The sequence below is a fragment of the Symphodus melops genome (genome assembly GCF_947650265.1).
Source record: "Symphodus melops genome assembly, chromosome: 18".
In the NCBI taxonomy this organism is placed as follows: Eukaryota; Metazoa; Chordata; class Actinopteri; order Labriformes; family Labridae; genus Symphodus; species Symphodus melops.
This window is the reverse complement of record NC_136708.1, coordinates 17052536-17070375: the sequence shown is the minus strand read 5'-3', so window position 1 is coordinate 17070375 and position 17840 is coordinate 17052536. Positions and strand designations below refer to the sequence as shown.

At 40.0% G+C, this 17840-nt stretch overlaps 2 protein-coding genes across 5 annotated transcripts; one reads left to right on the top strand and one right to left on the bottom strand.

Annotated features, from left to right (window-relative positions):
- The first annotated feature begins 1202 nt into the window (after nt 1-1202).
- LOC306839846 (trypsin-like) lies at nt 1203-4022 on the top strand. The gene is made up of 5 exons (XM_079368771.1): nt 1203-1565; nt 1673-1826; nt 2524-2777; nt 3436-3572; nt 3852-4022. The coding sequence occupies exons 1-5, from the start codon at nt 1526-1528 to the stop codon at nt 3999-4001; spliced, it is 735 nt and encodes a 244-aa protein (XP_079224897.1). The 5' UTR covers nt 1203-1525; the 3' UTR covers nt 4002-4022.
- A 13-nt stretch (nt 4023-4035) lies between these two features.
- Nucleotides 4036-9818, bottom strand: LOC306839847 (small ribosomal subunit protein eS19). 4 transcript variants are annotated; one of them, XM_079368773.1, is made up of 6 exons: nt 9731-9818; nt 9396-9607; nt 6256-6356; nt 5259-5442; nt 5114-5168; nt 4036-4612 (listed from the first exon to the last, which is right to left on the bottom strand). In XM_079368773.1, exons 2-6 carry the CDS (start codon nt 9464-9466, stop codon nt 4565-4567), a joined length of 459 nt encoding a protein of 152 aa, XP_079224899.1. In that variant the 5' UTR covers nt 9467-9607; nt 9731-9818; the 3' UTR covers nt 4036-4564. The 4 variants fall into 4 exon arrangements, with proteins under 4 accessions (XP_079224899.1, XP_079224900.1, XP_079224901.1 ...); XM_079368774.1 differs by having other exon boundaries at nt 9396-9466; nt 9731-9814; XM_079368775.1 differs by having other exon boundaries at nt 9396-9466; nt 9720-9803.
- Nucleotides 9819-17840: the final 8022 nt, after the last annotated feature.

Below are 17840 nucleotides of genomic sequence, written 5' to 3'. Positions count from 1 at the left end.
GCTGTTGCAGAGTTATGAATCTTCTCATTTTGCGCCTTTTTTTTGTACCCTCCTCGTGTTTTTGTTTTGTCCACCACAGGTGCACTACCTCAAAAGTGTTATGAAGCGAAAATTTAATTTAATGACACAATTGGTAAAACACTGCTTCGTAGTTTCCTCCTTGTTCAATCTTTGTAATCATTCTATTTTACACAAACCAAATCAAACGCTGTTCCACACTGACTTGCTATTATGCCTGCAGTCATGTTTGTAAGATTACCTGGCCACCATGTTTTTGTGCTTGTTTCTCCTGTTTGAAACCACACTTAGCCAATGGATGTAGATAGAGTCCTAGAGTTTAGCTTCAAAGCTGGATGCTTAGGAAGTTTGATTTCTGTTTTTGGAACAATAATAGAATTTCTCACATAAAGTTTGTGACTTAATTGGCTCACACTTGATCCTTGCCTGTACAAAGTTGTATAAAGAATTTCTAAACCTGTTAAATATTTTTGTACCTAATTTTTCTTTTTTTAATTTATGTTCAATAAAAATTTGAAATGTTGAACAATGGTTTTTGAATTATTCTGACCAGTTAGTAAATTGAATTATTTTATTTTTAAGTGTTAGAAATGTTCCTATAACATCAGAAATCCAGTACATGCAAAAATGCTAATGAATCACGAGTAAAAATTACTAAACGATAAAATCTATAATTAAAAAAACATAACTGGTGTATAAGACAGCTTTGACTGAAATATATACCTAGGGCTCAGTGGGCCACTGATGGGATATGAAATAAGTTACAGGGGTCATGAGAGCACTTAAATAAATTCAATGCTTTTTTTCCTGCTATATAAAATTACATTTGTTTAGGTATCCTCTAATTAAGTTTGTAGTTTATTCAAAACTATTACATTTGCGCTCGTCTTCACTAGATCTAGAGCTCGATCCTCACCTTCACGTTAATAGTGCCTGTTCCAACACTCAGCCTTTTTCTGTAATTAATTCTGAAATAGTCAGGTTTTCTCTTTACTGAGCTGAGACATGTATGTCAAGTATGACAAGTATGTCCTCCTCTGTAATGAGTGAATGCAAGAGTGGACAAGGATTCACAGTAGGAAATCATCTCTTCCAATCTACATCAGGGTCACAAACTGGAGTTATACACTAGTAAATAGGTGTTAATTATATCTAACCTGGCACTGGTAAAACACAAAATCAAAGTGCCTTCCACACTCATTTGTATGTTGGATAGGATAACCATAGTCACTTAATCGAACTTGAATATGTAAGGCCTCTCCTAATTATAAAACTGTCATATCAATCAGAAGTCCCCATGGGAGTTTCTTATGTTAGTTTTGACTTTAGTCAAGGTCTTGCCTTTGCCTTCAGCCATATGGATCTTTCCCAGAATTTCGCAGTATTTGTATTTTACTTCCCTGACCTTGCAAAATTTGGGAACATAGAGGGCGGATCAGGTGTTTAAAAAGAGTTACAGTGTGTACCCTATGTGTGTACCTTCTCCTCCATTCAAGAGATTATCACCATGAAGGCGCTTGTGTTCCTGACTTTGCTTGGAGCAGCATGTAAGAGAAGACTGTAATTGTATTCTTGTTAAAACAAAGATTGTGAAGTAAATTCAAACCTGTGTGCACCTTTACATTTCATAAAGTACCTTATTTTTTCTTCTCAGTTGCTGCAGCTGAGGATGAGAAGGTGGTCGGAGGGTATGAGTGTCCCAGAAACTCTGTTCCCTTCCAGGTTTCTCTGAACGCTGGATACCACTTCTGCGGTGGATCCCTCATCTCCAGTCAGTGGGTGGTGTCTGCTGCTCACTGCTACAAGTCGTAAGTACAAGAGGGTCAGAATTTCATCGGGCACTTTAGTCAAAACTCTTACTCCAACCGACTAATACGACTTGTGAGTTATATTAAATCATATGAAATAAAGCAAGACTAAATAGCCTAATAGCAATATGGTTTTATGAGCTGTGGCCTCTCTACCAAGGTAAACACTTCCAACAAATATCAAAAGAGGAAAGGCCTTTAAAGCTTTAGAGCATAGGTATAGGTATAGAGCAATAACAAACATTTATATCAAAAGCAATGTAAAAGAGTTTGCATTTTACTGAGGAGAATAAGACTTTTTGTATTAGCAATCTTTTTAGATAGGCAAGGTAAGCAGATAGAGTTTACAAGGATGCAAAGATAAAAATAGGTTTAAAAAAGCTAGCACATTGAACGACAGTAATTTAGTTATGAAGTTAGTTTTGAAATCAATTCAAGGTTGACAAAACCGATGAAATATCAACAAACGCCAAAGAGAAGGTATCAGCAGTCAGTATTTTCAAGGTAAGTTTAAACTGCTAGCACTAAAATGTCTGTAATTTATTGTCTAAATCTATGCTCATATGACCTCAATGACTTCTCTTTTTATCTGGCTACAGTCACTTTTCACCTTGCCTTCCTTTAATAGCTTTATCAAAGAATTGGCTTATCATTTTAAGAAAACACTTTTAAACCGTGACTATCATACCTCCACCAGTCGCATCCAGGTCCGTCTCGGTGAGCACAACATCGCAGTGAATGAGGGCACTGAGCAGTGGATCGACGGCGCAAAAATCATCAGGCACCCCCAGTACAACAGCCACAACCTGGACAATGACATTATGCTGATCAAGCTGAGCCGCCCCGCCACCCTCAACAGCTACGTGCAGACCGTGTCCCTGCCCTCTCGATGCCCCCAGGCCGACGAGAACTGCGTGGTGTCCGGCTGGGGCAACACGTCCGCCAGCGGCAGTAAGACTATTTAAAGCCTGAGACTGAAAACACCACTGGGGTAGAAGTGGAAGACAGGACATAAGTGTGGTTTAATTAAAAGAAATGTATTTAACATAACAGAATAGATAAGACTCACTTAAGAGATATTCAACCAACCCTTTGTTTCTCAACCTTTAATAGATCATAAACCATGAGTTAATATTGACCATAATGTTTGTATTTGGGAGTTGGGACTTTATCTGTATCATATATTACATACTGAATGTCAGTCTAACACACCATGGTTTGATCTTCATCCTGATCTACAAACTGAAGCTGCAAAAAGTCCATACAATAAATAAAATGTCATTAATGCCCACAAAGTTAAATATTACATAATTTACATTTTTGGATCAAATGGTAGTTTTAAACCTAAATTTTTGAAGTCAAACAAAAAAGAGCAATTATTCATATTGGAGAAGCAAACATTTGGCATTTTAACTTGATAATATTTGATGCATTCAAAACATCAGTCATCTAATTTTTAACACCCAAATCAGTTCGTCATTTTATCACTGCGTTACTTAGTGCCTTATAACATCTATGTTAAAATAACATCTATTTTAAAATAACATGGAGTAAATTTAGAATACTAGTGGTGGATTAAGTTACTGATATTTGATTTTTCTCTCCCCAGGTAACTTCCCTGACAGGCTGCAGTGCCTGAGGCAGCCCATCATTGACGACAGGATCTGCAGGAATGCCTACCCTCACCTCTTCACTGAGAACATGCTCTGCTCTGGATTCATGCACGGAGGTGCCAGCAGCTGCCAAGTGAGTCTGGCAACAACACATTAAATACCCAGGAAGGGAAGTGGTTAATGATCTCTTTTAACCGTACAGGGGTCTGTGGTTATATGTTCCTCATTTTTCACTGGTTATACTAACTCCTTACAGTTGAGTTGTTGAATTTATCCAGCACAGAAAGCAAAACACTGCTTCCTTTTACTCGCCAATACATACATTTGCAGACAGCTGTATGTTGTTTTTGTTTTTTTGTTGATTAACAGTACTCCCCATGGACAACACTTACAGTAGTGTTTGTGTTTGCAGGGAGACTCTGGTGGCCCTCTGGTGTGTAACGGTCAGCTGCAGGGCGTCGTGTCCTGGGGTTACGACTGTGCCATGCAGGGACACCCCAGTGTCTACGCCCGTGTGTGCCGCTTCACTAGCTGGATCAGAAACACCATGAGCAACAACTAAACACACCCAGTGTACCATGAATCCACATGCTATTCTTAGTGCTCATATCCAGTTTATTGGAACACTATGCATATCTGTGCTGTTCATTTACATCTCAAAATGACCATGATAAGAAATTACATTCTGTGACCAAACCAAAGACAAAGAATAAATAAATTAATAAAAAATATACATTAGCATCCATTTCATCCATTTGGTTGTTTTTTTACATTGAGTTTCACAGTTGTTGGCATAACAATATAAACATGCTCTTGCTTGATAATACTTATATATACTCTTATACTTATACTCAGTGCTTTTGCTACAATCTGTGTTTTATTCTCACAAGGCCACCTGTGCATTGATATACAAGTTTATAAATCAGGCAAAAAACTAACCTGGAAGTGTTGCAAATCATCCGTGTGTAATACTTTTTTGTACGATGGATTCATGCATCTCTGTGAAACACCTTTTGCACTCAGTTACTTTGGCTGCTGGAGTGATTTGGGAAGCAAGCAAACTTGAGTAAATAAGCAATAAGGCATTTCAGCTCTTTATATGTCTGGATTCTTTGCATACATTCCTCAGATGGCGCTTTGTAAACTTCGCTGCTTCTTGTTTGCTGAGGCAACCTGAACATACAGAGGAAAAGAGAGAGGGAGACGCAATGACAGTCACACAGTCATATCAAACAGTGAAGCATCTGAACTGGCTTTAAAATGATACACAAATGAGCTATTCCAGCTGCTGAAAATGACAGTAAATATTACAGCAGATTTTGTTTTCATCGTCGTCAGTATGACATTAAATGGCATAGAACGTAGGCGGGAGTCTGTTCAGTCACATCTGGAATTTAAATATGGTTGCGTGCCTACATAGTGTCTTAAAGTGTTGCACAACCATGACATCTGGAGCTTCAAATGAGTTCAGATGCATGTTTTTCAAATGTTCATGATGAACAGATTTAACTGACATGAAAAAAAATAAGTGTGTACAGTCACTTTATTATACTATTAATGGAGTCTGGTCCCAGTCTTTAGTGTTCAATGCAAAAACAGTTCTTTTCACTTTTTGAGATAAATAGTTCTTTGACAAATTCATATGCTGGTCTTATTATTGGTTGGACAACACACCTGACCAGCAATCCTATCCAGATCTCTTTGGCCCTGTGGGGTGAGTCTTCGCCCACTGAAATATAAAACAAAAAACATGATCGATATGTTTTTTTTAAATCAACGAGACAGCTTTAAACATAGCACCTCTCTCTCTCTCTCTCACCCATTCGGGTCCTTCTCCACCATCTTGAGGCCCTCCAGAGCCTGCAGGACCTTCCTCGCCACATTTCTGGAGCCCACACTAAAGTGGGCGGGGCATACCCCGTTCCTCTGCCGCCCTCCGTAAACCTTGGTCATGGAGCCGACGCCGACCCCTCCACGTAGGTACAGGTGACGAGCCGTGGAGGCTTGTGAAACGTACAGTAAATATACAATATGTATGTTGCAATACATTTTTGGGTTATCTGTGTTCAACCAAAAGACATGAAATCAAACATTCCAGTTTTCTGTGCAGACTCTTATTCTTTTGTGCACTCAGTATAGGCGAGTAGATAACCTCAGCTGAGAGGGGATTGTGTGCATTTGGTTTTCGGAATAAATTGTAGTAGTTATGGAACAATCTACACAAAAGGACTGACCAGTATTTCCCAACTGGTTTGTGTTTGATCCCATACCAAATAAACTCTTAAAATGGAGTCTAGTCGAAATTCTTAAGATAATAATAAAGTCTCAATCCTGTAATAAATAAAAAACCTAGACTGTTGTTTAAAACTAACATAAGGCATTAGACATTCCATACCATGGATGGGAATACAACACTTTATTGTCATTTTACTGATACACAACGCAAGGAAATTGCAATGGCACTCCCTGAGGTAAACTCTAAATACCAGTAATTTAAAGCTTCAAATGAAGGCTAAAAGTATTATCCTAAACAACACAAAAAAAAAAAAAACATGTCAAATCAAAAATTCACATTTTTGTTAGTTAATGAAGCAGATATCTGGTTAACTGTTCAGTCTATACAATGTTGGAGAAGTTCCACGCAGAACCCGAGATGCCATGCGCTTCCTCACTGTGTCTGAGCAACAGTTAAAACCGTTGATATAATCTTGTTCCTTTTCTATATCACTAATAAATATGTACTGTATATACTCAAAAAGACTAGATAAGACTAGATGATGGCTTAATGTATGTGGAACAGTTCCAGCATGACCAACCTGCTCTGGTGTAGAACCAGTTGTCATCACAGGGAGCCAGCTCCTTGTGTCTGGCAAGCTTCACAGTGTCGACCCATTCTGGGACCTTCAGCTTGCCAGACCTGAAAAATCAATTACCAGTTGCTGTGATGAATCAACTAACTGGATGTTTTCCTCAAACAACAGACGACACAGGAAAACAGGATTCGCTCATCACCAACAGTATCAATCGTGTCATGTGTTTTACTGCTGTTTAGGTACCGTTCTTGTAGCAGAGCTATGTTCTATGGGAGGCCAAGCAAGTTCAAAGTCTGTCTGAAAAACGAATTGTGTAAGTACTAGTTTAGTGTGTCTGTCATTACAGATAAGATTTGCACTAATTTCTCAAGAAAACTGGCGAAATGAAGAATGCAAAGGTCAATAACAATGATCATCTGTGCAGTGACACAAAATCAACTATAGTGATATTTTTCATGGTGCTTTTTGGGGTGAAATAACATTTAAAAAATAAATATGAAGATTCTTGAGTTTGTTCACATCATAATCACAGATGGACAGATTGTGTAACACCAACTTGTGAGTAGGATTTAGAAAGTAAGTGTGCAAAAAAAAATCAACTATCATGTTACATCAATACACAAGTGTTTCAATGACCCATAAACTAAAATCTATGGACACTTGATTTCAACTCATTTTGAAGACACACCTCACGTTTTCCCTTACCAAAAGTACACAAAGTATGTGGAGAGCATACTTAGGTTTGGTTTATAGTGGAGCCCTGTCATTGTCAAACACCTTTGCTGCACTCCTTTTGACCCTGTTAGGTCAGTCAGTGGGTGACGTTGATGATGTTATGTCTCAGTAAGATGTGTAAATCATTAACTACATCTAAACACTGGGTAAGATACATAACAATGTCAAGCAAAGCTAAACCATGCACACATTTCTCTGAATACTCCAATGAGTCCTCTCTCTCTATAAAAACAATTCAAGGTTTTATCTGGAGGTTCAAGTTTCCCTTTGGGGACACTTACTACTATCCATATGATAATATCATTTTACTGCACAATATTTTATGTATTCACATGGGACACATAAGGCATCAACAAGATACGCTGTCAAATTGCTTTTTCTTTATAAATAAGTTGCATTGCTGCCTATTCCTATAATTACCCACAATGCTTCAGTAAGTATACTTAAAATAACTGTCCAAGTACAAACAACTAACTTTCAGAGTTTGAGTCCTTCTTAATTCTGGCTTACTTATGTAACAATGAATAATTTAGAACAAAGAATGGAAGCTTGAAAACCTGGTTTAAATTATTGAATGTGTATTTTAGCTGTTTTAAATATCATTCTCATACAGTGTTTCCTCTAGGTGTCTTTAGTTATGATCTGCCGCTAAATAGAAAATTAAATTGAATAAAATTAACTTGGGGTGCAGTGGTCAGATGGAGACTGTAGTCCTGCAAGTGGATGGCCTTGAAATGGTCAGTGTTTGTCTTAGATCATATCTTTTTGTCTTTCTCACTTTCTGTTTATTTCAGAATAATGCAAAACAAAGTTTCAGTTCTGTCTTTAGCCTCCTGCTGCGTCCAGGTTGTAACTGTGATTTCTCACATGTATTGTAGCCAACATAAAATATTTATATCCACATTTGATACCCACATCCTTTCACACGGCTCTGTGCATACCCTAACACATAAACCCAATCTGATTTCCTCAGGTACAATTCCTCTGTTTGGATTTCCATTGTAAACTTCTTGACTCTACTATTTGGGTTAAACGCAGTTTGAAAGGTATATTAGATGATGTTATCTTTATTTCTGTTTATCCTTGATACAATTTTCGTTACTGATTTGTCTCTGGACTTTGTATTTGTTATCCTATTTCTTTTGCTGTGTAACTTTAGTAACTGTTCTTACAATTAAACCTGTCCAATCTTACGTCACAGTTCAAGCTGAAAAATGAGCTGAACTTACAATGTTTATGTGAAAATATAAACCATAATCTACTAACAGTTCTTTAAATAAAATGGGGGAAAAAACTGCTCAATATGACTCAAAGGAAAACATCTAAACACCTATAATTATACAGAAATGTAAAGTGTATATTTCTCTAGTCAGGTTTAAATGTGATCAAATAAAGATGCATGATTTGGTATTATTTTGCAATTTAGAAATGAATGTTATTTTACACAATAAAAAACAAACAAACTACTACTACTACTCATAATCATGAAACGTTGTTTAATTTAGCCTCTTTTGACATGAATCAAAGCATTTTCATGTCTTTTTCTGTTATACTTGTGCAGATTTTATATATTAAAAGCACGTCACTTTCTAATAAATCACTTAATGGTCTCTGCCCTGACTACCTCTCAGAACTGCTTACATTGTACGAGGCACCCAGACTGCTCAGGTCATCTGGGACAGGCCTCGTCACTGTGCCCAGAATAAAAAACAAAGCAGGCTGAGGCAGCTTTTGGTTTCTATGCCCTCAACTGCAGGAACAAGCTGCCTGAGAGTGTGAGGTGTGCTAAAACAGTCGACACTGTTACATCAGAACAGTTCTTCAATATGGCCTTTGCATAAACCACCTTGTCACTGACACTTTACGCTGTTTTACTCACAAATGTATGTGTATTTACAATACTTTTTAAAAAACGTTTTGTTTTTATTAAACCATTTTGTATTAACATACATGTTTACATACATATTTTGGACTACTTTTTCTGTCTCAACTTGAGTTAGCCTCTTAAAATGTGTATATTGTTTTTATCATTCTCTTGTGAAATGTCGAAATGCTTTTTTATTCCTTTGTAAAGCACTTTGAAATGCCAGTGTCTGAAAGGTTCTATATAATAAACGTACCTTATCTTAATAATTTTACTGTTGTCTAAAAAAAAAAAACAGAGTCACATGAAACGTTTCTGTCATCAAAAAAAAAATCAGTTAATTAATTATTAAAATTTTATCTAGCTAATAAAACACAACAACGAATGACTCATCAATAACTTTTGATATATATATAAGTAAACTGGTAACTCAACATTTAATAAATAATGAATGAAGTATTTTCTCTTTACATACAGGTGTGCAGATCATCATGTGAGTGACAGGTGACCATCAGCCAGTCACCTTCTTTTAACCTTTACTTACTTCTTGAGGAAAGCTGACAGAGCTCGGACAAAATCCTGTTGATTGACATCTTTCACAGTGACACTGGGCATCTAAAAGGCAATTTGAAAAAAACAAAAAACAAAACAAAGGTGAGCTTGTAGTATTGTATAACTTGTCTCTTATATAAAACGCACATCCTGTCGTGACCGTGGAAACGATTTTAACTCTGAAACGTAAGCTAACGTTAGCACCTAGCCAGCTTAAGTGTAAGTTAAATGTAACGTTTGCACGCGAGTCATAAGCACACTGACAGTTACCTACATGCACAGGTGTCGTGTTATTCACTGATAAATATTACCTTACTGTTCATATACCTTACGAAGCCGGCAGCTAGGTGGTCAGGCTTGGGATGGAGTTCAGCTAATGCGGCGAAGTGGCTAAAGGAAGGAAGGATGCTGAGGAGGGAGGAAGACTCATTTGGAAAAGGATGCGTCCGTAGATTTATTTAACCTCCTTTAGCTGCTGCTTAAGTTGGTAATTGCACTTTATTTATTTAAACTTCATCGTGTGTCAATGTACATTTTGAGCAATCATGCATATATATGTCACACACTGCTGATATATAAAATTAAAAACCAACTGTTTCACTTCGATGGTGAGTTTGAGCTGTTCCCTTTGAAGCCCAGCAGAGGGTGCTGTTGAGACAACATTTTCACACGTCTGGCCCCTTTTCCTGTTTCATTATCAGACCCAAAGGCTTCCAAGAAGTGTGCTGCAGTCTGCAGGAGGGGAGAAAACACCTCAGCCAGGAAGAAGCCACCACCAGTGGAGGGTTAGTAACCATCAGTCTCTATTTTTGTGCATTTTCTGCCGACACATTTAGTCAATTATCTTCTTTATTAATCTTAAGTGCTGCAGAAGCCCTTGGTACTACAAATGCTAATAGCTTCTGATAATTTAGAAGTCACAGTAAATTATGATGTTCTTGAAAGGATGACTATGACATGATGTTTTATATGTGATGTCTTTTTTCATAGCAGCTTCTTTGCGATTGTAAAGAAGTACATCGTCCTGAATCCTGTTTGAGAATGTGCTGGTTGTCCTTGGAACCCAAAGCAGTATGCAGTGACTGCTATATGTATTGTAAAGATTAACTAAAGATGTCGTTTGGTCTGAACAAAAGACTAAATATAGGCTTGAGAAAGCTCTCTTGTAAGGTGACGATAATATCAGCACATTTTTCTCTTGACCTCCCATTGACCTGTATTCTTTTCCCTCAGTTCTTATCTTCCTAATCACTGACTTCTGAATTGTTGGTAAAAGTATTTGCATTATCCTAAAGAGTCATTCAATCACATTCTCCCTGCTTTAAAAAAAAAAATCTCATCAGCTGTGGACAGCATATTTGCAAAATGAGATTTTACACAAGCAGGTGACTGTCTTTTGTGTGTCTTCTGCATGCTTTGAGATGGCTTGTGTTTTCTTTACGTGTCTTGTTTTTACCTTGGCTGCATAAAAATGCACACTCGGGGACAATAAAGTTTCAGCTGAAGTTAAAGGTTCACATTATAATAGTAAGATATTGTTTCTAAAAGACGATAAAGCACAAGAGGCAAGTATATTTAAAGTGGAGCTACAGCTAATAATTCTTGTACCTTTAAAATAGATGGTGTACTATGGCTTACATTCAACAGGATAATCGTGCAGAGTCCTGAGGTTTCTTTTTATCCTTCTAAATAAATAATAGTTAGCCAAAAATGTCGAAAGTTGATAACAAAATATACAGTTAGACTCGTTTCTAAGTCATACAAGTCCATTATTTGATCAGCCAGTGGAGAACTGTACAATCAATTTCCTGTGATGATGGTAAAAAAAAAAAAAAAGTAGCAAATGTTTGCTTGCAGCATATTCTTTAATGTGAGTTTATTTGAATATCTTTGGAGGATTCTCTCTACATAGACACATTAGGCTCTGGTAGCTTGAGATAAGACTTTCATGTTTCTTTAACTACTCCGACTCCATGACTTATCTCCAGATACTAATTGTGGTATTAATTAATACTGAACAATTAGTCACTCCTTGCAGTGATTATTTTGTTGTATGCTGTCTCCAAAGTGTTGCTTGATTTGCAGAAGCTTGCAATCCGTGGAGCGTGGTGCTTTCAAGATGCTGAAATTACAGACAATCCTGCAGCATTTCATGATTTTCTTGCCTTGACCTCAAAAACTCATGTCCTTCTTTTCAGGTGTCGGATGCAGATAACCGCCAGTGTGTGAAACATTGCAGCCAAAGCCAAGGTAAATGAATGTGTGTTTACAAATGTGCAGACATGTTCGTACGCATGTCGCACAGACACACACACACACACACACACACACACACACACACACACACACACACACACAGAGCAGCTCTGTGCTCTCTGTCTACCCATGTAAGCTACTTCCCCTCCCCCCGTCTCAACATCTCTCTCCCCTTTTTTGTTCCCCTCGTCCTTTTCCCTACTGCTCTCTCTCCCTTGCCTGCTCGCACTATTTCGAGCCTCTGCCTCTGAGAAAGAGAGAGAGAGAGAGAGAGAGGCAGGGACACACAGATGCGCAGTTAGAGAGAGAGAGAGAGAGAGGGGAGGGGAAAGCAGACAGGATTTAGAGTTCAAGTGCACGTGCAGAAAATAGGCTGAATAGAGGAGAGTCAGAGCAGAAAGGAAACCAGGAAAAGGAACGGCAGGGGCGGGAGACAAAGCACACAGTAGCTCTTTCTTTTCTTCTTTCTTCCTCTCTATTTTCCTCTTACAAAAAGAAAAGGTATTAGCCTTGGCAAAAAAAAAAGAAGAAGAAAAAGAACCAAATTCAAAAACTGTGAGCGTAGAAAAAAAAAAAATGTATTTCTATTCTTGCCCCCTCCTCTTCTCTTCCACTCACATCCGACACACTCCTCTTGTATCCCTCCCTCTTGGATATTTCTCCATGAACCCCACAGTCCCTCTCTCTCTCTTTCTCTCTCTCTCTCTCTCTCTCTCTCCCCTCCCACCTCTTCACGCACACACATGCACACACCCCGGAGTCCTTCCCCTCACCATGCTTACTATCGACTCTCACTGGAGACGACTGCGACGAGCTCCTTTTTTCTTTCCCTGTCTTTTTCTTGCCAGTCTCTGCCTTTGATAACGTCCGCACACAGGGAGGCACCTTTGGGTGGTAAACGCTTCACACACTTATGTGTGGCTTCCCTGATAAATGCAGGCCATGGATTGTCTCGGGCATTAGACTTGAGTGCCCCAATCCGTTTATCCTTTCTTAAAAAAAAACTAAAATTTTCCACCTTTTTTTAAAGCGGAACTCGACCCTCGACTCTAGAGATCTTTTTTTAAGAAATCTTATCTGTGTCCTGAAGCTGGCTCTTGTGGTTGAAGACAGAAAAAGAGTGAATGAATGGACACATGAAGGGGGACAGGCAAAGAATGAGGGGAAAATGGAGAGCGTGGTCTGCGGGAGAAAGCGAGAAAGCCACAGAGAGAGAGAGAGGTAGGAGAAAGAGTACCGGCACTGGCAAGAAAAACAGGGAGGGGGGGAAGAGTGAAGGGGGACCAGTAGGGGATAGACTTATAGGAAGGTGGGACGGCTGGATAGGAATTGGCAGAAATCGCGGGAAAAAGGAGAAAAAACAAAACTGCAGAATGAGAAGAAATGGAACTTCTCTCCAACTCAGACTTGCGCTGTCGGGTCGCCTTTGATTTTTGTTCTCCGACCATGAATTTTCCTCACTTTTTCCGATCACCCTCTCATTCACATGTGAGTATACTGTACCTACATGTTCTTCTTTCCCTTTTCCTGCTTCCTCTCTGCATTTCCCTTTCTTCTTAGAAGCCTTCCCCCTCCCCTCCTTTTCTTCACTCACTTTCTCAACTCTCCTCTTATTCTTTCTCTCTTGTTTAAAAAAAAAATGTGTTCCCTAGGTTGCTAATCCCCCCCATCCTGTTCATCTATCCCATCTCCTGCTCCACCTCTCTCTCTTTCTCTCTCTCTCTCTCCTTCTATCTGCCCCGTTGCTTCTCCAGCTCCTCTTTATCGTTGGTTATCGCTGCTCTTTTTGCCTCTCCTTGAAGGATTACCTCTGTGCACATTTAGATGAGGGCTTTGGAAAGGGATCACTGAGTGCACCCAGTTTTCGGGGGCCCATGAATGGGAGGCGAGTACATGAAGGAGGCAGGGTGTGTGTGTGTGTGCACTTGTGTGTGTATCTGTCTGTACTAGTCATGCGTATATACTGTATGTGTCTGCATGTGTGTGTCTGTATGCTGGGGTGTGATTAAGAGTTAACAGAGCCGGCAGTGGCGAATGGTCACTCTTGCTTACGCATGCGCGGATTTGCACAATCACGTTTCGTGTTTCAAATGTTCCTGAAATGGTTGTGCGATGCCATAAAATCCAGGCAGATCGCAGAGGTGAATAAATGCTGTAAGTACTGCAGAATTTCTTCTTCTTCTTTTTCTTCTTCTTCATCTTCTTCTTCGTCTCTCATTGCATTTTTCACTCCTCCCATGCTTCTCCCCCCTTTTTTTCTTTCCCATCTTCCATCCGTTCATCCGGGTATCCCCAATCTATCCTCTGGTCCGCCTGCAAAAGAAAGATCCACAATCGAAGACGTGGTTTGGCATTAGCATGAGATAAGATCCGATTCGCCAAAGTACCAAAGTTGAATCGGTTTCAGCCCGTTTTTTTTTTTTTTTTTTCTTCCTCTAATAACCTGAAGCATTTGGTGCGAGATTACTTCTGTTTGATGCGGTGAAGTTACAGGTAAAGATGGAGGATTTTGTCCATATATCTGCGCCGTAAAAGATGCCAACAGTAGTGGGTAACATGAGAGCATAATTGTACGTTCGGTACTGTAAGCTTACATATAACACAGGATCTATCAGAGAGGCATAGCACGTATAAAACCGCTCCGCAATCCTCCATTTGCAGTCTATCTATTGTAATCTCCTTTGAACCTTTTTTTCGTCGGCGTTATCGGCCTCAGATATCTCCTGGCATCTCCTTCTTTTCCCTTTTTCTTCACTCCTGTCTTCTATATCTTTCTACCTGCTCTGTTTTTTTTTCTATTTACATAGGCTCCTGTTATCTCTGCCCACATTTTCTCCGTCACTTGCCACAGTTGTTATCTTTATCCAAGATTTTCCTCTGGTATTCTTCCAAGCCGAGTGTATGTATGCATGTGTTTCTCTGCCGACAATGTGTTGTTGTTGTTGTTGGGTTTTTTTGGTGTGTTACTTAAAACCCATAAGTGCTGCAACACCTTTCGAGTGTTTGTGCTTAGTTTCTGTGATAAGTCTTGCTTTTTTTTTTTTTTTTAATCTCTGTGCACCATCTGTTTGTGAATGAAGTAAGGATATTGAAGCTACACGAGGACACGGACGTCTAAAAGAAAGTTATAGATAGAAGTCAAAAGGAAGCTGGCTGTTTAGGTGGGCCCGTTAGATAACAGTTAGTGGCCTCGAGCTTGAATATGGTTCGTGTCTACATGTGAGTTAAATCAATTCATACGCATTGAGTTCATTCGAACACAAAAGATCTGACATTTATAGATGGGCAGCGTCCTGAGGTTAGACCTTTCCTTGACCTCCGCTTTGGCCCTCAAGAAAAGAAAGGAGAAAAGTCTTTGATGTCCAAACTCTTGTCAGCGATTTCAAGCCAAAGACAAAAGTAGGACATGAGAGATAAATCCCCCCCCAGAGCTGACAACTGGCTCTTATTTGTTTTTAGGAACATGTTGTGTGTTACCGAACCTCCCCAGCACCGTTGATATTTACTCCAGAGGGAATTTGGTTGTAATGCCAGTGAGGTGATGGGACCCCCAGGTTATGAAATATTACTCAGACAGACCTGGTGTTATGTAATCTTACATAACTGAGGCGGCAGCTCAGCAGGGTTGGAGGAGAAGCTATATGGGTCTGCTTATTGTATGAACTCACTGGCAGGGTCAACACACTCTGGGCCTTAAAGGGGAAGAGGCCCCCCGTCTACATAAAGACGCTGAAGAATCCGCACATTTGGACTTAAGTGTCTGACACCTAAAGACTGAGCATGAAGACGAAGCTTCCTTATTGGAGGAACTGTTTTGCTCTTTTACATCTTTTCTGCGCAATCCGGTAAAACACATCAAATCCTGTTCAAGATAAAGGCTCACTCTTTTGTCTTTCGGTGACTTAAAATGCCACTCAGGCTAATGTGATCAACTTTTCGGTTTCCCCTCAAACCTTTTGAATACGGCTTTCTAACAGCTGGTGTTTATCTGTCTCCTCAGTACTCGAGCCTCACACGGTATGCTGCAACCATATCACACGACACGCGATTCACTCTCGACCAGCTCTCTGCAGATCTTGTGTGTTCCTCATTCATAATTGATGACATTCAAACCGCAGCATGCGTTAATGGATCGAAACAGACCTCAGGAATTCCCAGGCAAGCGGCCGTTGGAGGGAGCAGGTTTTGGATTTGTGTCGCTGAATTGGTGTTTTCCCAGCTGGAAAACGTACAAACGGAGCGGTAGCAGTATAGCATCAGGCCAAAAGAGAACAGCACACGAACGAATCAGCTCGAAGCAGGAACGGTTGGTGCATGCAACAGAGGATTTTAATGAACAGACGTGGGCCTTTAACGAATCTTTGTGATATAAATGTGACTCCAGTAATATTATAGGTTGAATATATTGTGTTTGCCAATGTTGTATTTGTGTCACTTTGTTTGTATTTTAGATGGAGCCTCAGACAACAGGAGCTTCTCCACTGAAGACGTCCTCTTTGTCAGGTAAGGACATATTTACTTTACATTTATTTAATTCAGAGGAGCTCAAAATAAACCAACTGTCCTTGTGCTTTTACCTCTCCCCGAGGATTGAGTCTATGTATAGGTCTGTTTATAACCCGGCGCTTCACAGACCAGACTTTACCTAATGGCACTCAGCAGTGAGGAACACTTGGTCAGCCATTTTACTCCAGGAACCGATCGAAACGTCAATGTGCCATCAGAATAATTAGATTACTCTTCCCTGAGTCATTGTGTCGTGATTAACCCTCGCAGATATGTGCTAACTGCGGCCCAACGTGACAGCAGCAAGAAGACAATCCTTTCATTTAAGGCTGGCGCGCCTATTCCTGTCAGTTTGTGTTGGCTGCGTCTTATCATAGTTTGCAACAAGTGGAAGGGTCATCTGTTGGTCACGCTCCGACCCTCAGATGTTGTTGAAAAGTGAGAACGAGTGGGGTATAAAGGGCAGTCTGTGGTCTAGCCTTGAAGCTAGCTTTGGAGATGCCTCACATTACATTTTTGTCTTTGTGCTGATGTCACCCCCATGCCCCTCGTCCAGCAGCAGGAGAATAACAGCTACATTCTGCCCCTGTGACACAATAGAGCCCTTCTTGTCCTGATAGTTTTCCACAATGATTCTTTTTGCAGGGGGCCTACACATTGTAAGTATGCACACACGTATTCTCTGCAGGCGAGTTAGCCAATCTGTGCATTCATATATACCTGATCATCTCCTTCTCACTGTCGGATTTTAAAATACGCTGCAGCTCATTTGTTAGTTTCCAGAATCTTTTGCAGCACCATTTTAAAATGGCCGATGTTAATAATGCTTTTTTTTTTTTTTTTTTTTTTTTAATCCGTGTTGGGTCAGTAGCATGTGTGATGGTTAAATCTAAGAGGTGCTGAGAAGATATGTAAGCCAATGCGGTACAGTGTGTTGGCGTGGCGTGGGTTAACATCTGAAGACGGGAGGAATGTGTCCAGGTCGACAGAGAGAATTCCTCAGTCCAGCGCGACTAGGTCACTGCACTGACAAGATTCTGCCACCTATTTTAGCTTGCACACTGCCGCCCTGCGCCTCTGTCTCATTGCCCCCTTCTATCTTTGTCTTATTCTGCCTGCCGCTCTTTCTCTCTCTGGACCCCCCCCCCCCCACCCTTCTGCTTTTCCTCTGTCTGGCTCAAGTCTGTCCTTCTTCCACTCTCTTCTTTTTCGTCATCCCGTCTTTTGTTCCTCCAGCACACTCTCTGTCTCTCTCTTGTGTCTCTTTCAGTTCATCTGTCTCGTCCGTCTTTTAGTAAATCTCCACTCCGTCTTTTATTTGTCCTCCACTTTTTTCTGACAAATGTTCTCGCTCTTTTTTTTTACACTCCAAACATGATGCTGTCCTCCTGCTATGCATCCTTTCACCGTTCAACCTCCTGTCTTTTCGTTTGTTGAAGTCTGTCTCCGTTTCTGCGGCACATTGAGTTGCAGTGCTGCAGGTGCTTCGAGGACGACACGTCCAAAAGATGAACGTTCATTCTCTGTACGCTCATGAAACGACTCCCGGTGTTCTTGTTTTTTAAGCAGTCTTGCAGCTGGCAGTGTTATATATGATGGTCATGTATGATTAATATGGTGCGCTCCCACAATCCTTATTTGTGTCACCTCCTCATTGGCTGACAGAGGAGGTGAC

Bases quoted from the DNA above. Each gene is read 5' to 3' on its own strand.
- LOC306839846 (XM_079368771.1), top strand. From the start codon at position 1,526: ATGAAGGCGCTTGTGTTCCTGACTTTGCTTGGAGCAGCAT. The intron at 1,827-2,523 runs GTAAGTACAAGA...TACCTCCACCAG, and splicing joins GCTGCTCACTGCTACAAGTC to TCGCATCCAGGTCCGTCTCG. The intron at 3,573-3,851 runs GTGAGTCTGGCA...TTGTGTTTGCAG, and splicing joins GAGGTGCCAGCAGCTGCCAA to GGAGACTCTGGTGGCCCTCT.
- LOC306839847 (XM_079368772.1), bottom strand. The intron at 5,169-5,258 runs GTGAGAGAGAGA...TTTATATTTCAG, and splicing joins GTGGAGAAGGACCCGAATGG to TGGGCGAAGACTCACCCCAC. The intron at 4,613-5,113 runs GTGTGTTGTCCA...CTGTATGTTCAG, and splicing joins TGGATAGGATTGCTGGTCAG to GTTGCCTCAGCAAACAAGAA.